At 38.4% G+C, this 25,762-nt stretch overlaps 2 protein-coding genes and 1 long non-coding RNA gene across 5 annotated transcripts; 2 read left to right on the top strand and 1 right to left on the bottom strand.

Annotated features, from left to right (window-relative positions):
* Positions 1-100: 100 nt before the first annotated feature.
* LOC147923737 (uncharacterized) lies at positions 101-2,354 on the top strand. Of its 3 annotated transcripts, none has more exons than XR_015585969.1 (4): positions 101-365; positions 482-547; positions 829-1,067; positions 1,679-2,354. It is a non-coding gene; the product is annotated as an uncharacterized LOC147923737 (long non-coding RNA). The 3 variants fall into 3 exon arrangements; XR_015585970.1 differs by having other exon boundaries at positions 101-403; XR_015585968.1 differs by lacking the exon at positions 101-365 and having other exon boundaries at positions 407-547.
* A 1,959-nt stretch (positions 2,355-4,313) lies between these two features.
* Positions 4,314-6,038, top strand: LOC147923736 (large ribosomal subunit protein uL11c). Its single transcript, XM_087495947.1, has 4 exons — positions 4,314-4,679; positions 4,777-4,949; positions 5,145-5,208; positions 5,634-6,038. Exons 1-4 carry the CDS (start codon positions 4,460-4,462, stop codon positions 5,843-5,845), a joined length of 669 nt encoding a protein of 222 aa, XP_087352073.1. The 5' UTR covers positions 4,314-4,459; the 3' UTR covers positions 5,846-6,038.
* Positions 6,039-13,037: 6,999 nt separating this feature from the next.
* Positions 13,038-14,080, bottom strand: LOC147923735 (uncharacterized). Its single transcript, XM_087496535.1, has 3 exons — positions 13,846-14,080; positions 13,395-13,575; positions 13,038-13,302 (listed from the first exon to the last, which is right to left on the bottom strand). Exons 1-3 carry the CDS (start codon positions 14,078-14,080, stop codon positions 13,038-13,040), a joined length of 681 nt encoding a protein of 226 aa, XP_087352661.1.
* Between the last annotated feature and the right edge of the window lie 11,682 nt (positions 14,081-25,762).

Below are 25,762 nucleotides of genomic sequence, written 5' to 3'. Positions count from 1 at the left end.
CCAAATTTGGGCTTAATTCTAATGCAGCCCATTACTGCAAACCAGTATCAGCCTAGCTGCAATGAATTAAATTAAAAAATAGCCAACTTTGTCTTTTCCTAAGAATCTGTAGAGCCAATTTCGAAAAGGAAATCTAATTACGATCTGGAAATCGAGAGGGTTGCGACGAGTGAGCTTCTCTTCCTCAGAAGCCATAGACACCACCTGCAACTGCTTCCTTTGTCCTGCGGCTCAGAGGGAAGCGTTGAACGGAGATGAAAGGACTACCGATAGAAGAAGCAGCTCCGTTTAGCGACGGTGAAGATAGTGGCAGAGAGAGAAGTGGCAACGGTGACTAAAGCGATGTCGATACATGAAGCGGCGCCGTAGCTCCTCAGCCTCTCTGTCTTCTATGATTCTATCGGTTCTGTCAACACTTTCTGATAAGAGAGAGTGGATTTGGTCAGAGGAAGAATCTCAACTGCATTACTTTTAATTGCAGGAGCACATGACAGCGACGAAGCAGCAGCACATACTGGGGACCCGACACACCATCTTTTATTTTCTGGTAAACAAAAAAAAAACAGTTTGATTGGGTTTGATGATGCATGTAGTTTGGCTTCAATTTCATCTATCTTGACAAGGCTTCAATTAGTTTGATTTAATCAATTCTTGTGATTTTATCCAAGTTAAGAACTTTGGCTTTTGTTTCTTTGAGTATTCATCTTTATGCCTCATGATGCATCGCTTTGTAAATAGCTATCTTTTTTAACTTATTTCATTTTGTTAAGTCTACGAATCAAATATGAAACCTTTTTATAGTTACTTGATATGTTTGTTTCGGATTAGTGTTTGTGCAGGAGAACACTCCGTCCCTATCAGTGCCACAGTTTGGTGATTGGGACCAAAAAAGAGGAGGAACATTGCCTGACTACTCTCTGGATTTGACTAAGATTGAAGAGATGAGGAAACAAAAAAAAAAGAGACCCTTCTCCAGCCAGTTTAGGCAACGAGGATGATGAGCTCATTAAGCCACCCGACTCAGCTACTTCCACAACTGCTAAATTCACAAAATTGTTTATGTCAAGGTATTCCCCCTCTTTAATATATTTCCTCATATGAATCCTAAAAACTCTAGAAAGTAATTTGCCTTTTGAGTTGTCCTGTAATTGCTGTGTTTTGTTTGGTTTATCTGATGTTTTTCAAAAAATTGAATCGTTATTTGACACAGCCTTTCTGGTCAATAATTTGAAAAAAACTTCGCCTTTCAAAACAAAACATTCTAGGGCCTTACAAAACTGCAGCCCTTCACAGTAATACCAGTCTCAGCCAGATGGTTTTACTAAGACTTTTTCGTTTCTGCTCACTCTTTCTCTTCCAAACGTTTGCGAAAAGAAAATTGTAACTGTCGAAAGATCTATGTTGCGACCTTTAATTTAACCTAAATTGTGGCATTTACTGTTCTTCCAAAACGGGCTACTCACCATAGGCTACCCATACTCTCTCATCTTCACCATAGACATTAAAAAGTAATTGTCATCCTCCTTAGTACCTTATACCTATAAATACATAATCATTTGCTCACACAAAAACACTCCACCTAATCATTACAAGTGATATGTTCTAAATTATGTTTGGTTCCATCTCTTTCTTGAGTAATCTTTGACTTTGTTTGTTCTGATTGATTGTGATATATCAGTAAGGAAATAAAAGGTGTGGAAGAAGAATGATTCTACTCTGCTCGGTCTGGACAGTAGGGTGAACTACCAACTGTATGTATAACTCTCAACTGGCAGCTCTTTGGACTCCCAAATGAAAAAGAGGCTGTGTATGGAGACTCTTAAAAAAGGGGTAGATTGGGAGGCATATTTTTCCCATTATTGTTGCAGCTAAGTCTTTGCAACTCTTAAGAGAAGCCAATTTCATCGTGTGATTCAAGTATAGTAGTACGACTTCTTATATCCAAGTGTAAGTTTCGCTAAATATGACGTCATGAGTTGATTGGTTTAGTGACAAATATGGGTGGCTAAGTGGATGTTAAGCATATGGCAAGGCGCTACAATGGGAACATACGATACCCTCTTATTGGCATTTGATATGAACGAAAGAGCTAACGAGGCCAAATCTTTATGGAACATTATTCCTGTGATGATATTCCTACAAGTATCTTTTGGAGATTTAACTCGACTTTCGAGCCTTTGTTCTCTTTCTACGGGAATCAAAGTTCATCTAAAAAAGTATATATGTAATGATTGTCAAAAAAAAAGAAGAAGTATATATGTAATGTATATACATACTAATATTTGAATCGTCTTGTGAAAGAAACTTTATGAAACTACTTGGTCAGGTGAAGTAATGTGCATAATTGTTTTATCTACTGGCTCTAGATATTTATTTTTCTTTGTTATTGCAGGTCCAGGGTGAAAAACATGTTTTAACATTGATGAATGGCCTCATGTTGAATGATGTGATATTATAGTTGCCTTCTGGCCTTCTGGGTATTATATATGAAATGGTAATGCACGTTTTTTATTTCTAACGTTTGTATGTAAACAAGTGTGTAGGAAAAAGAAGAGGAGCCAAAGAACGATGGTGGAGAAAGAACAGTATATATTCAGAAGAGAGGGAGTTTTCACTTGATTAAAAGATTAGTTAAAAAAATTCACAACTGTAAAATGTTGGTTCAAGAAAACGTAGAGGTAAAGACGAAAGGAGTCTTCATATGATTTTGTTATATAAAACAACACCAAACTCTAGAGTTATACTCAAGAAAATAAACAGCTACAGAGATATGAAAGATGCTTATCTTAAGTAAATTAAAGAATAAGTGAAGTTAAGAAAAAATCATTCCTAATAAATTCCTTAAGATTGATGATTTAACCAGAACATTTAGGTTTAACAAATAATTATTTAATTTTTTTATACATAAGCCTGTGCGTAGCATGGATATTCACCTAGGTTGATAGCTGCATGTATTTAGGGAAATATCAAAAGAAGTATAAATATAATTTTTAAAAAGAATTTTAACTTTGCCATACACAGCGGAACGATATTTAAATACCTAAAAATTTTCAATTGCATTTGTTAGTTAGTATTGTTTTTGATGTTCATTATTTAAAAATATATAATAATGTTTTCATTGTCATATTAAAAAATTGACCAATAGTATACCGCAGCCACCATGGGTCGATAATTAAATTTATCTATAATAACATTACATTTATACAGAACTAAATTTTTAATGATTAGAATAAATTAAAATTGTAGGGCTTTTAACAAATAACCTATGAGAAAATTATAATCATAATATTATTTTTAAAAATTTACACTGAGGTTAAATTTATCCCGTAAATTAAGTGTTTTTTAGATACAACCCGTGAAAAAATTATATCCATAAAATTCATAAGATGGTATACCACGGATTAAATTTGTCAATAAGTATAATTCAATGGTTATAACAAAAAATGTACTTAAAAATGTTAATATAGATAATTCAATTAAATTATATAATTCACAATTTTATTTACTTCCATTTACATACTTCTTAACTTGGGTAAATAATTTAGAGTTTCTTAGCAAACAAAATAGAATAGTTAAAATAAAAAATGTGGTTAGATTAAGTAATTACAGTCTCACTTTACCAAATAAAAAGTATTATGGAAAAAACAAATAAATAAATGATGTTAGAAAAGTTAAATAGTATTTAATTATTTATCTCAATTGTCTTATTAGTTTCTTCAAAAGTTTCCCAAAGATTATTCTGAACCAAATTCACAATACAATTACTTTAACTAATTATTATTCTATAACTAATATCACATTTATATCAAATACATTTACTATACAAGTTGTTGATTTAGTTGATTTAGTAGTAGTAGTAGTTGTTGTTGCAACTCCTGCATGTGGAACACTTGCGGTAGAAAAATAGGTATTTGCTATTGTTATTTATCCGTTTGTCTATAACAAGAATTTGACATCGTACTACTCCTGCAATATCTACTGCAGAGTATGAAACATCGATTGAGGTGACTGCTATTAAACACATATTATTTTAAAACCTACACAAAACTTCCTATGAACAAACGTCAATATACAAAATAGAAGACCAAAAAATAAACAACATAAACGAAAACAATATATAAAACGACGTAAATACTCTTAAATATAGCAACCAAAATCAAATACAACAACAAACGTAAATATGGCTTTACGTAACAAAAAAACAAATAATACACAACAAAACCTAGAATACACCTTAATCTAACTATCGCCCAAAGTCAACTGCTAAACATTATATAAACATTATTTATAGAGCACGCAAAAGTCAATGTACTGGATTTTAGGCCTTATTTGTTAAAGCCCATTAAGCCCATAAAGCAAGAACTCAAAAGTGGATAGGATTTTTTCCCCGGAGACGACTATCCTGTGAACTCGCCTTCAGCTTTCTTCACTCACTTTCCTTCCTTCACAGTGAGAATCAATGGCGTCTTCTACTCTATCAACCCTTTGCAGCTCAACCTCGTCTTCTCTACATCCCAACTCTAAACTCTCACATTCTCTTTCAGCTAAATTATCATCTAAAGCAAATGTTTCGGTTCAGTTTCTGGGAAAGAAACAGTCTCCACTTCTCTCTTCATCCCCGAGGTTTCTCACTGTTATCGCCATGGCTCCACCTAAACCCGGAGGCAAAGCTAAAAAAGGTTCAATCTTTTAACTACCCATTTCCTTAAAACCTATAAATTCTCTTACTTCCTTCGGCTTAATTGAGAGGTTGTTGTGTTGGGATTTTTTTTGCAGTTGTGGGGGTTATTAAACTGGCTTTAGAGGCGGGGAAGGCAACCCCGGCGCCACCGGTCGGTCCGGCGCTTGGTTCGAAGGGAGTTAACATTATGGCTTTTTGCAAGGATTACAATGCAAGAACCGCTGATAAAGCTGGTTATATCATTCCTGTCGAAATCACTGTCTTCGATGTGAGTTTATGCTCTTTTACTACAATCTTGATTAAGGTTTGATTAAGGTAGAGAAGAGTAACATTGTGGTAATTTGTCATCAAAGCTGGGTTTTCAAGTGTTGCAACTTGTGATTGAGTGGCTTTAGAATGGTGATTTGTCTCTGATTTATAGCTCTATGAGGTCGTTTCATGGAGTTTATATGTATGGTTGCAGGATAAGAGCTTCACGTTTATCCTCAAAACCCCACCTGCTTCGGTTTTGTTGCTTAAGGCTGCAGGTATTCTTTTAATGTGCCTTGTGACTTGTGACCAATGATTGTGCATTTTGATAAATTGGTTTGCCTATGTAGAAATGATTATATGGCATGGTTGAATATTACTTCTGCTCCTTTGTCAACTATAGAGATTCTAATTTATAGCATGGTACAAGAACAAAATCATTCATACTTGTGATGTTGTCCTCTCAATATAGAATCAATTTAACTTGAGGTGTGCTAGCTACACTATTTCTGTTTTGTTTCGAGTTTCATCAGATCATTACTTGAGCTTCTACTCAAAGATATAGTTATTGGAAAGATTATCATGTTTGTGATGTAGGTTTCTGAATATATCATGTATGAGATGTGGCATCTCTAGTCTACTCATTTTGTGTCTTTTCCTGGGAGTTTTGTGATGTTTGACATTTGTTGAGTTTTGGAAATAGGTGTTGAGAAGGGATCAAAAGATCCACAGCAAGATAAAGTTGGGGTGATCACAATCGATCAGCTGCGAACAATTGCAGCAGAGAAGCTGCCTGACCTGAACTGCACGACCATTGAATCCGCTATGAGAATCATTGCAGGAACTGCAGCTAACATGGGGATAGACATTGACCCTCCAGTTCTTGAACCCAAAAAGAAAGCAGTTTTGTTGTAAAAGCCTGCATGGTAGTTTCTATTCGATAATGCCTTACTCCTTTCAAAATGTAATTTCCAACATGATGCTTAAGAGAGTTCGATCTAATGATTGTTTTGCATAAATCAGTGTTTTGGTACAACATGTGTATCGTGTGTATTGTGTATGTGTATTTGTTATCAAAAATGAAATTAGCAGGTGCAACATTTGAAAAGCATGAATGGTTACAGTCTCAAGAATTGGTAAGGCATGTAAAGATTGTGATTGTATAGGAAACAAGTCAACGAGAAGGGATTATATAATGGCAATGACCTTCAAGTAAAGAGATTATTGTTTCCACTCTAGTCTCTAGGCAAACCAAAGTTTCTTCTACATTTAATCTTGATGAGCCGCATATGCAAGAATTGTGAGACTGATGGCTTTTATGCCACCAACAACTTCAACTGCCATGAAGATGAGCCAGAAGAGTACGGCGGTTGAGGGTTTCTTCGTAGAGGTTGATCGATTTTTAATGTCGTGAGGACATACAAGATTGTTCAATGTCCAAGAAGAAACCTGAGCCGCCATGATCATTGGTCTGTGTCTCTTTAGCAGATGAAGCTATTTGTGGTTATAAAGCCAACAGCTTTGTCATTCTCACATATGCGTCCCATATCCTTCCTTAACTCTGAGCGCTCCACTTGCTAATTTTGTTTTTCATAATCACTTGATTTTGCAAATTTCTACTCAGTTTTATAACCTAAACAATCATCTTAAACTTTCACTTGATTTCGTCAATTTACATCTTTCTCCAATGAAATTTCCGTAGCAATTACTTCGTTTATGCAATACATAAAAATCTTAGAAGAATCAAGAAATTATTTCATTTTGTCTCAACTATAAATGGCTACAGATTTTATCGTTTTAACTTCTTGTATGTTTTTTTTTGTCTACATACCATTTGATGAGTATGAAAAAGACTAGTGGATTTTACGATGCAGAGGATATTGAGGATCACTTCATGTTCAAGAAGAAGCTCTAAGCCTCTAAGATATTGAGGATCGCTTGTAGCACGTGCTATACGACATGGATGAAGGCATACTGCATGCTGTTTACATACAAGGTTAGAGTGATTAATGTGTCAAGCGTTGCGACTAAAATCATCACCAAAAGGGTTTCTTTCAATGTACGTTGGGAGAAAACCAGAAGAAGAAGCAGAGTTACATTGACATTGTGTCAATTCCTTACTTTTGAACCAGCCTTTCTTTCAAACTCTTCTCAACAAAGCCAGAAGAAGAGTTTGGATTTAATCATCAAGGTGGCTTCACAATCCGTAGATATTTATTCTCACAGTAAATTTCCACATGCCATATCAGAACTCTAATGCTAAACCAAGAAGCATACTTGCCGTTTGGTGAGTTAACGATGTAGCTTGGCCTGAAAGAAACATCAATGATTAAAAGTATAAGAGATGGAAATTGAATCCAAAAACCAATGAAACAATAAAGCCAATGCTTTTTAGAAACATTAATGAACAGTTATTGACTATTGTAATAGTCTTTACAATTTGTATTCAACGAACTCGTTGCTGATGCTTGGTGCTATTAATTTCTTTGGGATTGTTTTCACTCTTTTGGTTCCTGAATCTAAAGGCAAGTGTCTTGACTCTTGAAGAGATTTCGAGAGAAGATGAGGAACAGAGATGTGGCGGAGATGACTGTTCCGGTTTGATTTTTTTGGCATACGCATTTTGTAATATATGAAGTCCATTGAATAAAGATTTCTAGTTACTATAGACCACCATTGATCTTTTTGGAAACACAAATTCATGAACATTGGTCTGTTGTTGAAGGCATCGGTTATACCCAAACTTATCGAACAATGCCTTCACAAGTCAGCCATATTCCTCTGTTTTTTGTCCAATGGTAAGGAGCTGTCAAGAAACCAACTCTCAGGGACTATTCTAAAGGACTCCGTTGAAGGGAATGGAGGATTTTGGTGGTCTTCCTCTTGAGGAAAGTTGTCTTGTAATGAACAAGTTCCTTTATTACACATTTTGTTTGATACTTTGTCTTATAACAAAGAAAACTTTAGTATTGTCTCTCGGCTACAGAAGAAAAACTCCAATTTCAATGTTATATATATTAACAGAAGAAAAACACACTCGAGTTGAACCATACAAAGAGAAATAGTGAAATATCCTTACTACATATTCCCAACTCACAGCTTTTGAGTAATGGAATTTAAGTGGTGACTACACTAGTCTAATTTACCAAAAGAAATAAACAACCAAAGCTGTCAAGTCTCACAAGTCTACTAATATATCTGACCCTTGTCTTTTTGCTAATGACATTATCCTTGAGTTTTACACACATATCAATGTTGTTGATCCTTAATTTTCTGTATATATCAATAGAACTTAGGGATCTACTTGTAATTATTATTAAATCCTAGACTTTTCTTGTACTATATATATGTGTATAACTCATTCTTAATAAGATAAGAAATATTCGGAACCTATATGGTATCAGAGCCTACGATCAAAATAACCCTAAAATTTTTCTAAACACAACGCCGCCACCATGACTACCTCTCCATCGACAGGTGAAGTCATCACAAACGGAACCATTCCGCTCTTCATTGTCAACTGGCAATGTCACCAAACTCACCGATACCAACTACTTAATGTGGAGTCTTCAGATCCACGCTTTGGTTGATGGTTATGAACTTGCTGGATACCTTGACGGATCCACCATTGCCCCTCCTCCTACGGTCACCACTGGAACCATCTCTATCCCCAATCCATATTTCGTCATCTGGAAACGTCAAGATCGCCTCTTGTTTAGCTCCTTGCTTGGAGCTATGTCTCCATCTGTTCAACCTCTGGTCTCGCGCGCCACCACGACTGCTGAAGTATGGGAAACCCTTGCTTCTACCTTTGCCAAACCAAGTCGTGGACATGTTCAAGGCATCCGCACTCAACTCAAGGTATGGACTAAGGGAAATAAAACCATTGATGAATATGTTCGTGGCCTTGTTATACGTTTTGATGAATTAGCTGCACTTGGTAAACCTATGGATCATGAGGATCAAATTGAGAAGATTCTTGAAGGTCTTCTAGAAGACTTCAAACCGGTTGTCGACCAGATCGAGGGCAAGGGCTCTCCACCAACCATCGCTGATGTTCATGAGCGCTTGCGTAATCGTGAAGCAAGGCTCCTTGCCGTTGCTGCTGCCACTCCAACTCCATTTTCCATCTCTGCTAATATGGTACAACATCGTCCCAACAACAACAACAACTCCTACCACAACAACAACAACAACAACAACAGGAACAACAACCGCTTCCGATCTCAACAACAACAACAACAACAACTGGCAGTCCTATAACAGCAACAGCAACCGCAACACCAACAATCGGTCTTCAAGACCCTACTTGGGCAAGTGTCAACTATTCCACACACAGGGACACAGCGCTCGGCGCTGTCATCAACTTCTCTCCATGCAGTCTGCTACCTCTAGCAACTCCAGTCCGTTTACGCCGTGGCAACCCCGTGCCAATGTCACCGCTGTTCTCGACTCTGGAGCAACACATCATATCACTTCCGACCTCAAAAAACTCTCCTTGCACCAACCCTACAATGGTGGTGACGATCTGACCATTGCTGATGGCTCTACCATGCCTATTACACATACTGGTTCCATGCTTCTTCCTACTCAAACTCGATCTTTAAAGTTGGATAAAGTCTTATGTGTTCCTGATATACATCGAAATCTCATTTCTGTATATCGCCTTTGTAACGCTAACCAAGTATCTGTTCATTTCTTTCCTGCGTTCTTTCAGGTGAAGGATCTGACTACGGGGGTCCCATTACTCCAAGGCAAAACTGATCAAGAGTTGTATGTGTGGCCGCTGACACAACCGATGGCTATGGCCATGTTATCCTCGTCGGGTCCAAGAACAAGTCTTCTCTCGTGGCATTCACGATTGGGTCACCCTTCTCCTCCAATTCTAAACACTATTGTTTCTACTTTTTCCCTTCCTGTTGTTTCTTCTGCTTCAAAACACTTATGTTGCTCAGATTGTCTTATCAATAAAAGTCACAAATTACCTTTTACACAGTCTTCAATCACCTCCACATATCCTCCTGAATATGTTTTCACAGATGTTTGGACCTCTCCAATCCTTTCTACTCAAAACTACAAATACTATCTTGTTCTTGTTGAGCATTACACTCGATACACATGGTTGTATCCTCTTCAACGCAAATCTGATGTTAAAACCGTGTTTTCTACGTTCAAGGCTTTAGTTGAAAATCGATTTCTCACACACGGATAGGGACATTATTCTCGGATAATGGGGGCGAATTTATAGCTTTGCGGCAACTACTCTCGACTCATGGAATCACTCATCTCACTTCACCGCCTCATAAACCAGAACATAACGGTTTATCAGAAAGGAAACATCGCCACATTGTGGAGACAAGTCTCACACTCATGTCGACAGCAAACTTACCCAAGGATCACTGGCCATATGAATTTGCCACTGCAGTATTTCTTATCAACAGGATGCCCACACTTGTTCTTGGTCTCCAATCACTGTTTCAGAAGCTCTTTCAAACCAGTCCAAACTATGAGAAGCTACGGGTGTTTGGCTGCTTATGCTTCCCTTGGCTACGACCCTACACGAATCACAAACTCGATGCTCGCTCTCTTGGTTTTGTCTTCCTTGGTTACTCTCTCACGCAGAGTGCATACTACTGCCTCCACATTTCCTCTGGTAGCATCTATACTTTACGTCACGTTCAATTTGTGGAACATACTTTTCCGTTTCGACAAACGATGCTGCAAAATGCAAATGAAACACCATCATACTCGAGCTCATCTCCCTTGCAAATGCTTCCGGCTCTGCCTCCGGTGACGTCATCGCCAGTGATCCCACCATAGTCACCACCTTCTCGGCCATCACCATCGTCATCACCGATTGCTAATACCTTTGTTTCTCCCTCGCTACCATTGTCGAGACCTCCTGTAATGTTTACATATCAACGACGTGACAAAACTGTGGCTCCTTCTACTGGACCATTACTCACTACTCGAGCTCATGATCAGTCTCCAGCTCGCCAAAGTTCGCCTGCCTCCCCGACAACGAGTAATGGACCCCCCTCTACAGATCCTCACCTGCCATCGTCTCCTCACCAACATGTATCGTCCTCTATCTCTATTACTTCTTCATCTTCTTCCTCTCCCTCAGTGTCTCCGGAGCCTACTGGTCCTCATGAAAATGAGTTGAATCCCACAACTCAGACTCACCCTCGTCCTCTTGAGCCCACTGCTCGACCACAAAATGAGTTGCAACCCACAACTCAGCTTCAACCACCACAAAACCACCCACCACGCCAAGCTGTTTCCACACGACCACAGAGCCAAACACAAAATATTGAACCACCGCAAAATCACCACAAAATGCAAACTCGATCCAAAAATAATATTGGCAAACCCAACCCAAAATTTGGTCTACATGCAACAGTTCACAACTCCTTATCTCCGGAAACAAAAACAATAGTTCAAGCTCTTAAGGATCCGTTTTGGGGACGGGCGTGTTTGGTTGAGTACGATGCTCTAACGGGCAACTTCACATGGTATCTGGTGCCTCATGATGTCAAATAAAATATAGTCGGTTGCAAGTGGGTGTTCACCACAAAATTTCTAGCTGATGGATCACTTGATCGGTACAAAGCACGCTTGGTTGCTAAAGGATTTCATCAACAATATGGCAAAGACTATGCTGACACTTTTAGTCCTGTAATCAAGTCTACAACTATCCGCGCTGTCCTTGATGTTGCAGTGAAGAAGAATTGGGTCATCAAGCAGCTTGATGTTAACAATGTTTTTCTTCAGGGTGACCTCACTGAAGAGGTTTACATGTTTCAACCGCCGGGATTTGTTGACAAGGATCAACCCCACTATGTCTATCTACGGTCTTAAGCAAGCTCCTCGCGCTTGGTATATGGCTCTTAAACAACATCTTCTTGATTCTGGTTTTACTAACTCTCTCGCAGATGCGTCCTTGTTTATTCATGGCTCAGGCTCTAACCTCACATATGTCCTTGTCTACGTTGAAGATATCATCGTCACGGGAAGTCATTCACCCACCGTTGATGTTGTCCTCACCGCCTTTGCAGATCGTTTCTCCATCAAGGATCTTGTTGATCTTCATTACTTCCTTGGTATTGAAGTCTCTCGGTCCAAACGCAGAATGCATCTCATGCAGCGTAAATACATCAATGACCTCCTCCTCAAGGCCAACATGTCTGATGCAAAGCCTGTTTCTACGCCTTTACCAACCTCACCAAAACTCACACTCACAAGTGGTGCTCTTCTTGATGATCCATCTAAATACCGCTCTGTTGTGGGTAGCCTTCAATACCTTTCATTCACTCGACCCGATATCTCTTATGCTGTGAGTCGCCTGTCTCAGTTCATGCATCGCCCGACTCAGGATCATTGGCAAGCTGCAAAACAAGTACTCTGATATCTTGCGGGTACCACGACTCATGGTATTTATCTTCATGCCTCTTCTCCTAGCTCACTCCACTATTTTTCAACGTCTCCTGTTAAACTACATGGCTTCTCTGATGCGGATTGGGCGGGAGATATTGATGATTATATCTCTACAAATGGCTATGTTATTTACCTTGGTCGCAATCCAATCTCTTGGTCCTCCAAAAAGCAGACCGGTGTTGCTCGTTCTTCGACTGAAGCTGAGTATAGAGCTGTCGCTAACACTGCGGCCAAACTTTGTTGGCTGTGTTCCTTGTATTCTGAACTGCGCTTGAACCTCCCATCTGCTCCTGTCATCTATTGTGATAATGTTGGTGCTACGTACCTCTGTGCAAATCCGGTCTTCCATTCCCGAATGAAGCACATCGCTCTTGACTACCATTTCATACGAACTCAAATTCAGTCCAACCAACTTCGTGTTTCACATGTTTCTACTCATGATCAGTTGGCAGGATACTCTCACCAAACCACTACCACGCGCCCGGTTCCACGAAGCTTGTTTCAAGATTGGAGTCATCAAGCTCCCTCCATCTTGAGGGGGTGTATAGGAGATCAGTATATATCAATAGAACTTAGGGATCTACTTGTAATTATTATTAAACCCTAGACTTTCCTTGTACTATATATATGTGTATAACTCATTCTTAGTAAGATAAGAAACATTCAGAACCTATATCCAACTGTGAAGAAGCGCTGATGCAGAATTGCAGATCTTTCTATCTTTGTGTTTTGTAAGACTCTCAAGCCTTAGCATGATCCGTCTTGTTTCAGTAGCAGTTGTGCTGATGCAAAATTCCATGAGTAATGAGAGAGTGTCTACACAGATTGATGCCTCTGCTTTAGCCGCTAGAAGTCCCTTTGCTTTGGCCACATCCGCTGTTTTTTTTGGGTGATATCGAAGAGTTCCAACATCTCTGTTGAGTTCTTCTTCAAGGCTGGACAGTGTTTAAGGTTTTGAGAATCTTTCAAAGGTGCCTGCTTCTTCTTCTTTATCTGGAGAGTTGTTCTTGATGTTGGTAAAACAGACTTGCAAACGCCAGGCTTGTGCTTAGTTTTTCCCGTTTCATGAGCCTTGGATATAGGGGTTTCAGAAAGCTTCATTGGTAGAGACCTTGCTGCGATAGTCTTATTGCAATCTTCTTCAGGCTTGTGTTGAATCTCTCTCGTTTCAAGAGGCTTAGATCTCTGATCATCTGTCTTGTCCAATACTTGAACAGAAGCATCAGGCTTGTGTTGTTTTAGATGAATCTTGGTTGGAAATTGGAATAGATGATATGGTAGTATTGTTGTTGTCCCTCAAGTCAGATAATTTCACTAGACGTCGACGTTTCTTTGCCTGAACTGAAAAGGACTTGCGATCACCATCATCAATTTGTTTAATCTCTGCGGTTTTTTCCTGAGACCTAGATGGAGGTTTGTTGCAAGTAGAAGAGTTTCGTCCGTTGGAGTAAAAAAGAGTCTTCATCCATGATTTGAACAGAGATTAGCTTCCATTCGCAACTTAGGGTTTTCGTGATCTCTCAGACTCGCCAACAGAGGGATCGCATTGGAATGACAAAGATCTTTGACAGAGAGATTCAAGCTCTGCTTCATGTATCGTAGAATATCAAAGCAGCGATCATCCTCATGTGAATTCGCAGCTCTAATTGCAGAATATGCCAAACGGTGAAGATCAGATAATCTCTCCTCTGTTGCAATCGCAATCTTCATCATCTTCTTCAATCAAGTATTCGTCTGTTGAATTGAATGCTCCAAAACGTTGTAAGCTAGCTAGGGTTATTAAAACTCAACACAAGATATCAGATTATGGAAAAATAGAGAGAGAGAGAGGGGCTTTAGTCGTGTTGTATATTTGATACCCACTCCAAATTATATATAGACGGTAAGAGACTTCAGAAAAAGGAAATAAAAGGAAGCTACTTCCTTTGATCCCAAGGAAATTCACGAAGACAAAGTCTCAGGTAGATTTAAACTGGCATACAATATTTCCTTTTCTTTGTCCTGAGGGTAAATTCGTTAGATCAAGTATTTTAACGTTAACAAAATTATAATCAGACTAGGAGTACTTTTAAACATGAGAAATACCCTAGAATGGTACACATTTGGGTTTTTGTTCCAAAACTAGCACACATGCTGGAATGTTCCAAAACTAACATTTCTTAATATTTAGTAATTAATAGAGAGAAATATTATTATTTAAAAAAACTCAAAAAAATCAAAACCCGATCTCTCTTACATTTTTCTCCGGCGAAGCTTGATGAATTTTCCGATCAGAGATCTTCATTTCTGATCTCAGATTTTCCCATGAAGCTTCAATCAGGTACAAAATCTGTTGGCTTATCTTTCAATTTCTCTTTCTTCTTCTTCGATTTCAGAGTTTGAAATTGTTGGGTTACTTCCAAAGGCGGTCACAATAACGACAAAGGAAGAAAATCAAAACTTTGACAGGTCAATTTAGAGAATTGATGAAGGAGAAGCGTAGTATAGAGACGAACCTGAACGCGACGGCGAACAGAGTTGCAGGGATGGATCTGTTTCACCTTCGGTGGCCAAGATTGACACTGTTATGTACCAATTGAGAGAAATTGACGGTTCCAATCATCTCTTCTTACCAAGATCAACACCCTCAGGTACCAATTTCAAACTGGAAATCTCATTGTAGAGAAATAGAAACTGGTGTGTGTGATAGAAACTGCAAATGCTTCAATAACACTGATTGGCTTGTGGAAGTTGATGGAAGCCAAATCCTTCATGAATTTAGTACATTGTGATTTTGATATCCTTTTTATTGATGAAAATTATGAATTTAAGTGTTGATTTGAACTAGATGATGAATTTTAAGCTAGGTGGTCTTTAAATTTTTTGACAGATATGGTGCCTTGCTCGAGAGATTCTTTGGTAGACAAGATTTAGTAAAAAACATTAAGGATTGTATCATTGATTTAGGAGGAGCAGATCTTCTAGATACCAATGTTTGTTCTTTTATATGATACTTACTCTCTTTAAACCAAGACACTTAGGATGTGATTTGTATGATTTCTCTAATCTATTCATTTCATTATTTGCCTAAGATGCAAAACTCAAAAGATTCATACTTAGGGGCAGGCATATCATCAGTTTTTATTTCTATTACCATGTCTATCATCTTATTGAATCTCTTGGTTTCATTATTTTAGTTCTAGTTAAAATTATAAATAATCGTTATAGTTACATTCATTTTTCTTGCTAGCCTAGTTTTGAATTATTGTCTTGTACTAACTTGATAAGTCTCCATGTTGAGGACCAAAGAGGTTTACTGCACTTTCCTATAGTCTTTAGAAGTGCAGTGTAAGTTTAAATGTTTTCATGAATCTATTTGGGGTTCTGCTAGTGATATAACATAGCAACATTGTTTGGAAGTTCCCTCATGTGGTTTGTTTTGGGAATGGTTTAGTCCATTTTTGAGAGGTCTGAGAAGGACATGAGGGACATAATATATCTACATGAGCTGAGGTGTCCAAGTTTGACAAAATTGATGGAAAGAACAAGGCCATCGAATATGACAACTTCATGGAGAAATGATAGACAAGAAGCATAGTACATAGCCAAAGTTGAACACGACGGTGAAGCGAGTCGCATCAATGGATCATTTGTAAAATCTGTATAATACTTATTCGTCAAGAGTTTGCACTTGAATGTATTATGATCATCCTACTTCTTAAATTTTTTTGAAGTTAAAGAGAACCTGTAACAGTAAATATGTTCATGAAGTCTTCATGAATTTTTATGAAATTTGTCATGAAATTATTTTTCTATGAAGGTCTTCCTGAATTGGGTAAAGTCTTCCTAAATATATGAGAATCCTTCCTGAATGTTTTATGATCATTTAACAATTTTTACTTGGATGTATTAGGGCAACCCCAATGGGGGGTTATATTTTTGAGCCTCTTAAAATTTTTAAGTAATATATTATGTACTTTTAGTAGACTAAGAATTTTGGGAATCTTAACTAAAATTTCTCCTCCAATGGTGGGTTTTAATTTTGAGTCTCTTAATTTGAATTTTTTTTTTCTGTAAATCACAACCAACAAACACAGAAAATACACTTGTACAGATCTATTCACTATTGTAGTCTTAAAAAAGCACAATCTAAATCAACAATGCAGCCTCTCTATGTCTTCAGAATCAAAACAGAGAATGCTAATAAGTTTTGTTTCAATCAATTCTACATGCACAATCATAAGTTCATGACACATAAACGTCAGATTCACCAATGCAACCAAACAGAAATGAGATCATCAAGCAGCTGAACATCAGCTAAAAGCTTTGTTGGAGGACAACCTGCGGATGCAAAAGCTTTACCAGAAGATTCCACTCTCTGCAACTCTTTTTTCATCAGTAAAATTTTGTCAATTGCAGCAATAAGAGACCTCACTGAGTTGGATAATCTCTAATGTAATGTCTGCATTGACAAAACATGAAAGTAACAGAAAATAGTAGAGCTTTATCAATCCAAAATCACAAACTTCTATCAATCCGAAACCAAACCAAATTCTAATCTAATCACCAAATCGAGAACCAAAAGCAATAGATCTAGAGGGTTATACCATGTTAGGTTTGAACTCCTTGATTGTTCTTCCTCATCACCATGTTCTGTCTGCTCATTATCCACTTCTCAGCATCATTCCATTTGGATGGCATTTGTCTCGAAGGGTAAGCTCTTGAGCCATGATTCTGATTCGAACGCTCGCCACGAGCTCGGTGAAACTCGAAGCTTGAAGAGCTAGCGTTACTGTCATAATCAAGGTTCTCATCTTCTTGAGGTATCATCATGTGAGAAGCCATACTCAAGTCCCCTTTTCTGTATTGTTGCGGTCTCGGTTGATCGTGTTCCTTCACAACACCATCAGAACGGTGTCTCGATGCTTGATTATCGCACTCGGTCAGATCCAAAACTGGCTCATTTGGAAGTTTAGCTACTTCAACATCCGTAGTTGTAACCGCCACTAGACGTAACACACTACAAGAACAGAGCAAAGAAACAAATTTTAGCCAAATTCAGGAGTTAAATCGATGAAAAGACTTCAAATTGTAATATAGAACAGCGAGACCAAACAAAGAAGAGGTCAAAGACACAAACTTTATCCAAGAACAGAGCAAAGACACAAGCTTAAGCAAAGTTTTCAGGACCAAAACAGAACAAAGACACAAGCTTTAGCCAAGTGTTGAGGACCAAAACAGAACATAGCAAAGACATATGTTGGATACAATCCAAGTCCCACATCTGAAGTTTAAAGGGACCTTGATCTGAGCTACAACCTTAGCTCTGATACCAAATCTAAGAACAAAGAGCTTGAAGATATAAGAACACCTCTCTTATATTATTGATTTAGAAAACTCTCTCAAAAACTAAATCTCTCTCTCAAGTCTTATGGAACACCTCTCCATAGACTCTTATATTTATAGGTTTCTTATTTTCCTAAACCTATTAGAATTAACATATTACAATTTATTAATCTTAGGAACTTTTCCTTTTCCTATTCTATCTCTTTTGGCAACTTCCTAGGAGATAGCTTCTTCCACAAGTTGGAATTATCCAACATTCTCCCCCTTAATTCCAACTTGAACTTCGTGTGCTTCAATCTCTTGTACTCCGATCAGGTTCCTCATTTCTTTGAACTTGATTCTTGCTAGTGGCTTAGTAAGGATGTCCGCCTTCTGTTCATCACCAGGAACATGCTCCACTTCAATGTGATCATTCTCCACACTCTCACGAATGAAATGGTACTTTGTGAGTATGTGCTTACTCCTTCCATGAAACACTGGATTCTTACTTAGAGATATGGCTGACTTGTTGTCAATTCTTAGTAAGATCTTCTCATCTAGACTAGGTATTTCTCTTAGCAGCTCCTTCAACCATATGGCTTGCTTTGCTGCTTCTGTAGCTGCCATAAACTCCGCTTCACATGATGACATCGCCACTGTTTGTTGTTTCTGTGAGGTCCAAGTGATTAAAGATGAACCAAGATAGAACACATGACCTCCCGTACATCTTCCATCATCGATATCAGCCTTGTAACTGCTGTCGCTGTAACCAACAACCTTACTCAACCCATCTCGCTTGTAGAACAAGCCTAAGTTGGTAGTTCCTTTCACATACCTTAACAAATGTTTGAGAGCTTGTCCGTGTACTACTGTTGGACTCTGCATATACCGGCTTAAAACTCCTACAGCAAAAGCCAAATCGGGTCGTGTATGAAGCAGATACCTCAAACACCCGATTGTTCTTCTATATCTTGTGGCATCAATCTCAGGTTGTTTCTCAGCCTTTGATATCTCCATACCAGGCTCCATTGGTATGTGCGCTGAGTTGCACGAATCCATCTTAGTATCGACAAGAATACCTCGAGCATAACCTTCTTGTTTTATTCTTATCCCATCTACTCCTTGTACTACTTCAATACCAAGATAATATGTCAACTTGCCGAGATCTGACATCTCAAACTCTCTTGACATATCCCTTTTGAATTGTTCAATGACTTTCTGTGAAGTTCCTGTCACAAACAAGTCATCAACATAGATTGCCACCACCAGTCTTTCTTTCTTGTCGCTCTTAAGATACACAGTAGGTTCCTGGATGCATCTCTTAAAACTCATCTTCTTCAGAACATGATCAAGCTTCACGTTCCAAGCTCTTGGAGCTTGACGTAGACCATACAACGCCTTATGTAGTCTGTACACTCGATCCTCTTGTCCTCCCTTAACAAAGCCTTCGGGTTGGCACACATAAACCAGCTTGTTTAAGTCACCATTCAAGAATGCGGTTTTCACATCAAGGTGATGAATCTCCCATCCCTTTGAAGCTGCGATAGCAATGAGTAGTCGAATAGTTTCAATTCGTGCTACAGGTGCAAACGCTTCTTCAAAGTCTACTCCTTGTTGTTGTACATAACCTTTTGCTACAAGTCTTGCCTTGAACTTGTTCAATGATCCATCCACTTTCTTCTTGATTTTATACACCCACTTCAACCCTATTGGTTTGACACCATCCGGCTTCTCAACTAGCTCCCAGGTTTTATTTCTAGCGATAGACTCCAGCTCAGCCTTCATCGCTTTAACCCACTCTTGCAAACTTAATGCTTCAGAAACAGACTATGGTTCACCATCTATGGTAAGTAGAAGTTGTTCACTCTCTAGTTCAGCTAGTAGTACATAATCATTGAGGTATCGAGGTTTGTTGATAACACGTCCATATCTTGTGACAACTTGCTGATTTTCACCTACTTGATCCACGTTTTGTTCATCTTCTATCTCTTCTTCTTGGTTTGCAGGTTCTTGATCCGGTTCATGATACTCGACATTGTCATCGTGATTGTTCTCCTCTTCGTTTCCTTCTTTTACAAACCCACCACGAGATAGTTCAAACCTTCCTGGTTCTCCATTGGTTTGGTTTTCTGCAATCGACCAATCCCAAACTTTTGTCTCGTCGAACACGACGTCTCTGCTTACAAACACTTTCCTTGTAACTGGATCATACAGCCTATTAGCTTTCGAACCTGGTTCTGTCCCTAGATTGATCAAAGTTCTCGACCTGTCATCTAACTTCTTAAGATGTGGTCCAATGATCTTAGCATAAGCAACACAGCCAAACACTCGTAGATGCTCGATGTTAGGCTTTCTCGTCGTGAAACTTTCATATGGAGTCTGACCCGCTAAAGCTTTGGTAGGAACTCGATTAATCAGATATGTTGAATGACGTACGGCCTCTCCCCATAGTTCATTCGGCAGATTCATAGCCTTAAGCAAGCTTCTTGTCATCTCCATTAATGTGCGGTTTCTTCTTTCAACTACACCATTCTGTTGAGGAGTATATGGTGCAGTTAAATGTCTAGAGACTCCACTTCCTTCACAGAACCGGTTGAACTCAAGCGAGGTGAACTCTCCTCCCCTATCGGTGCGAAAGGTTTTGATAGACAAACCTGTCTGCTTCTCAATTCCTTCCTTAAACCTTTTAAACCGATCGAAAGCCTCGCTTTTCTCCTTCAATAGAATTGTCCACATGTATCTCGAAAAATCATCAATAAGGACGAAGACATACCGGTTGTTAGCTGGTGCAGGTGGAGAAATTGGTCCACACAAATCACCATGAATCAGCTCCAAAGCTTGAGCTGCTCGAAAGGATGTTGCAGTAGGAAACACAGCTCTGGTCTGTTTTCCGACTAAACACGCAGTGCACACATTCTTCTCATGAACAGATTGTGGCATTCCAACAACCATTCCCTGTCTCACCATATTGTTCATCACTCCAACACTTACATGTCCCAGCCGTGCATGCCATGTTAGAGTAGTGTCATTATCTTGGATATAAAGACACTTAGGATACTCAACCTCCATTGACGTCTTGTACAAGCGGTTTGAAGATCTCGTGACTCTTACCAACAACCGCCCAGCAGGATCGCTTAAAGTTAACATGTCTCCCTTCATGTTCACTTCACATCCAAATTCAGTCGCTTGTCCTAGACTGATAATGTTGTACTTCAAGTCGGGAATATAGTAAATCTCCTTGAGTGATCGCCTCTCACCCGTTTTTCCCACAAATACAATCGATCCCTTTCCAACAATATTGACAAACGAACCATCACCAAACTTAACCTTCCCTGTGATGTTCATATCTAGGCTTGAAAAGAATTCTTTCTTTCCCGTCATGTGGTTGCTAGCACCGTTGTCAAGATACCATATACTCTCACTGTTAGTATCATAGTTCTTGGGAAACACCTTATCCTCGTTCAAGAACACCACCTCATGAACGTAAAGTGCATCAGCTTCATGAGTTTCATTCAAATTTGTCTCTTGATGTGCAACTTCTTTCGCTTGACATGAAGATGCGTAGTGACCCGGTTTATCGCATCTCAACCAAATTATTTTGGATAGATCTTTCTTCTGGTTTTGATTCTGGTTTTGGTTCTGGTTCTGTACTTGCTCTGTAGTATCTCCTCCACGATTCTGGCCATTGAACCTTCCTCGTCCTCTGCCTCTGCCAGAATTATCTCCACTGTAGTTACCACGACCAAAACCACCTCGACCATATCCACCACGACCGCTTCCTCTTCGACCATAACCTCCTCTGTTATAGCCTCCTCTGTTTCCTTGATATCCACCGTAGTTTCCTTGATTGTTTGAATTAGAGAACATAAGTTTTGCTTGGTCTTCACTCCGGGTTTCCTCCCCTACACGCTCTTCATAAGCTTTTATGCGACCAACTATGTCTCCAAAACCGGTTTTCTTCAAGTCTACGACTTGTTCCAACGATGCAACGATATGAATATATTTGTGTCTTGGGAGTCCTTGTAAGAACTTCTTTACCAACTTTGATTCGTCAATGATCTCTCCCAAAGAAGCTGACTGCGATGCTAGGCCTGAGATCTTGCCAGCAAAGTCATCAACGGAGTCGGTATCATTCATCGTTACTCGATCAAGATCTGCAAGTAGGGTTTGAAGCCTTGCTTCCTTCACACGTTCCGCACCTTGGTGACGTGCTCGTATGGCTTCCCATAGGGATTTAGCCGAACCTTGATCTCCAACTTGCAGGATGAGTGACTCGGGGATGGATTGGAACAGTAGAGCAGTTGCAACGTCGTTCATCTTCTGATCGGTGGATCCAGGATCAATAGTCTCCCACACCTCGCTAACTCGAAGCGTGATTCTCATATGCATCGACCAAACGGTATAGTTTGTCGATGTTAACATCGGACATTGGATGGATGGTGATCCAAGGTCCTTGGTTCGCGGCAACGAATTTGAGTCGTCCCCCATACTTGGTTATGAACAGCTTCTCCTTCACAACCTTGATCTGAGCTACAGCCTTAGCTTTGATACCAAATCTAAGAACAAAGAGCTTGAAGATATAAGAACACCTCTCTTATATTATTGATTTAGAAAACTCTCTCAAAAACTAAATCTCTCTCTCAAGTCTTATGGAACACCTCTCCATAGACTCTTATATTTATAGGTTTCTTATTTTCCTAAACCTATTAGAATTAACATATTACAATTTATTAATCTTAGGAACTTTTCCTTTTCCTATTCTATCTCTTTTGGCAACTTCCTAGGAGATAGCTTCTTCCACAAGTTGGAATTATCCAACAACATAAACTTTTTAGCCCAAGTTCCGGAGTTAAATCGAGCTAAAGACTTCAATTGTAACGTATAGCAGAGAGACGAAAAGAACAGGTGAAAAAAACACAAACTTTAGCCAAAGAACAGAGCAAAGACCAGAGAATTAAGCTAATTACATGATCAAACTGTGATACGGAAGAGGAGAGAGAGAGAAAAAACCATTGTGGTCGTCGTCGTCAGAATAAGATTGAGAATCTAACAAGCTGTTCTTGGAGAACTCGGTGTCATCTGAAATCTGAAGACGAGATGGAGAAGTTCTTGAAGAGTTAATGTTAGACTTGGATCCTTCTTTCTTCTTGTTATTCTGAGGACCCATTGGCTTCATCCGCAGCTTCGTTGGTGATTTAGTTAAGATTTTATCATGACCCTGATAAATATAAATCGACCTGGCTCCACCACTGCATGCTCAGCGTCTCTGGTCTCAAGCTCCTCCCCCTTTGTTCTCAGATTACATGCATCGCCGGAGGTCACAAGAAATTGAATCACTCAAACCGAGCTTTCAATCGATTTTTCAGAGATATCTCTTCTGATTTTTCAATATCTTCGTAGACAAAGAGAGAGAGGAGAAAGAGAAAATAGTCGAGAGTTTTTTTTGGCCAACAAATAATTGACACGTACAGTCTCTTATTCTCAAATTCAGTATACTAAATAGGAGAGCCTCTTAGTTTTTTGATTTATTTTTTTCCTTCTTTTGAGTTACATACCCTCTTAAAACTCTTCGTTGGGGAAGGCCTTATGATCATCCTACTTCTGATTTTTTTCATTGAAATTAAAGAGAACATATAATAGTAAATATATTCATGAAAGTCTTCATGAATTTTTAAGAAATCATTCATGAATTTTTTTTCCATGAAGAGACCTTTCTGAAATTAGATAAAACCTTCTGAAATATCTGAGAATCCTTCCTGAATGTTTTATGATCATTTAACAATTTTGTATTTGAATGTGAATTTTCGTGAAATTTAAGAGAACCTGTAACAGTAAATATGTTCATGAAAGTCTTCATGATTTTTTATGAAATCTTTCGTGAATTATTTTTCCATGATGGTCTTCCTAAAATTTGATAAAATCTTCCTAAATACCTGGGAATCCTTCCTGAATGTAAAGATGAAACCATAGCAAAGAAGCTAGCCTTCAATATACAACAACAAGATCAAACAAACTACCTAAGAAACTCAAAACCAAAGAACCTAGCCTTCATTATACTTTCACTATGTCTCTCAGTCACCTCCTCTGCCATCTCTACACCACCACCACCACTTTGATATCATCTAATTAACTTAGTAGCTTCTTGAAATTTTCGTTTGGAACATAGAGCATTGACCAAAATGCCTAAACCAGAATCGCATCCAGCATGATCATTGGGAGCAGAAGCATGGATAAAAGCTTCAGCACCATCAAGTTTCCCTTTCTTGCAAATCTTCTTCACCAAAATGGAATGCGTGACAGCACGTATAAAGCCACACACAAAGATCTGGTTGAAGATGATATCAACCGTATAAAAACACTTCACCATCACAATTTATCACTGTATCTCATACTCTGCAACCGAGAGGATGCTTTTCACTTTTGTGATGCCATCGTTGATTGGAAACTGGTTTATCTTTACGTCTGATCTCGGTTCCTCTCCAATGTTGAAACAAAGTTCAGGAAGTTTGATATCTGTAGGGAAAGAATCACCCATATCCTGCAACATATAAACACAAAAAGAAGAAACACATATCGTCGTGTCAGGAAAGTGATCCTAAATTATATAGATGCTTTCATGAATTTTAAAAAACTAGCATCAGACTCTAGCATCGCCATTGTACTCAACAAAACTATCATCCTCTTTGTTACATCAATCCGCTCTTGGCCATGACTATCATCCCCAAAACTATAATCCCCATTGTACTCAACAAAACTATCATCCACTCAACAAAACTATCATCCACAATGTAACCCACAATTTAGAATATATTTTTACTAGAAAATCATAAGAATCTACTGAATTTTTCACCCAAATTGTTTCGATTTTTGTTTCACACACAATCATTTCAAATTTCACCCTATCAATTTACACGAAATCAAACACATAATCACACATAAAATCTCACAATTTCTACAACAGAAGGAGAATAGTAGAAATTTACTTAATTTTCGGAATAACCCACAAGAATTTTCTTAATTTTGCATCCAATTGATTTAGGTTTAAAAAAAATTCAAAATTAGACACAAATAAACACAGCGATAAAGAAGCGCAAATCAAAATATGTTGAGAGAATGGTGGTTACCTTTAATTTCTAACCACGACGAGACAAAGCGTTTATAGTTGCTTGTATTAGATCTGTTGGCAAAATTGAGAAGATAGTATATAAAGCGACGCGATTCAAACGATTGAGAGCACAAAACGGCGGGACGAAGCGAGACAACAATATAGCAGCGACGACATACACCGGTAAAACGGCGATCATATGCTAACCACCGCCGTATCAGATCTCTTGGCGACGGAAGAAGATGCGATTTCGAGAAAGTGATCTCTTGAGCTTTGAGAATTTTTTGAGAAAAAAATTGCTGGACTCTAGCTTTTGTTGACCCAAAACTCTTTCATTTTAATTTTGTGCTATTTTATCATTTTTAAGAGTCAGTGTCAACTTTGGAACAAAAACCTAAATTTGTGCTATTTTTGTCAATTGACCTTTAAACATACACAAAGAGCTTCGTTGTTGCTTCATTAATTGCATCAAGTTAATTTCCAATTTTAAAAAAATTGGGTTATATTGTACTTTTACAAAACCTTTGAGGAGATTTTAGAATTTAGTAGAAACACATGGGTATCATCTGAAAATGATGAACTTGGGGGAAGTTTGTCTTCGTTGTTGTTGGAGAGAGAGATATATACACTGGAAAAATCTGTGGACTTTGATAAATGACGGAGTCAATTCGATTCTTTTCAGTTCAATGGCGGATACTGGTAACGATCGTCATCGCTTTACTTTTTGTATATTCCGATTGTCTCGGGAAGTTTCTTTAAACCGTTCAAAGGGAAGAAGAGAAAGTCCTATGTTTTGTGTTGTTGAAGAAGGTAAGAAGAGGCCAACTGGGCCAGAAACATGTCAAGGCCCAACTAATTGGGCTATGTTGATTAAGGCTGCCTTAGACAATGTGAACTAATGTTGTGTACTGTTTAACAGGTTAAAACTCAAACACTAAAAACATGTTGTTGTAATGATGTTATCAATTAAGGAGAATGAGGTTTAG

The sequence above is a fragment of the Camelina sativa genome, chromosome 17, assembly GCF_030686135.1.
Source record: "Camelina sativa cultivar CO46 ecotype springtype chromosome 17, ASM3068613v1".
Lineage (NCBI taxonomy): Eukaryota > Viridiplantae > Streptophyta > Magnoliopsida > Brassicales > Brassicaceae > Camelina > Camelina sativa.
Note: the sequence above shows the minus strand (reverse complement) of the source record. Positions and strands in the feature narration are given on the sequence as shown.

Excerpts from the sequence above, each read along its gene's own strand:
- LOC147923736 (XM_087495947.1), top strand. The coding sequence starts at position 4,460 with ATGGCGTCTTCTACTCTATCAACCCTTTGCAGCTCAACCTCGTCTTCT. Across the intron at positions 4,680-4,776 it reads CGGAGGCAAAGCTAAAAAAG|TTGTGGGGGTTATTAAACTG; the intron begins GTTCAATCTTTT and ends TTTTTTTTGCAG. Across the intron at positions 4,950-5,144 it reads TCGAAATCACTGTCTTCGAT|GATAAGAGCTTCACGTTTAT; the intron begins GTGAGTTTATGC and ends GTATGGTTGCAG.
- LOC147923735 (XM_087496535.1), bottom strand. The coding sequence starts at position 14,080 with ATGATGAAGATTGCGATTGCAACAGAGGAGAGATTATCTGATCTTCAC. Across the intron at positions 13,576-13,845 it reads GCGAATGGAAGCTAATCTCT|TATTGGACAAGACAGATGAT; the intron begins GTTCAAATCATG and ends CTTCTGTTCAAG. Across the intron at positions 13,303-13,394 it reads CACAAGCCTGGCGTTTGCAA|CCTTGAAGAAGAACTCAACA; the intron begins GTCTGTTTTACC and ends AACACTGTCCAG.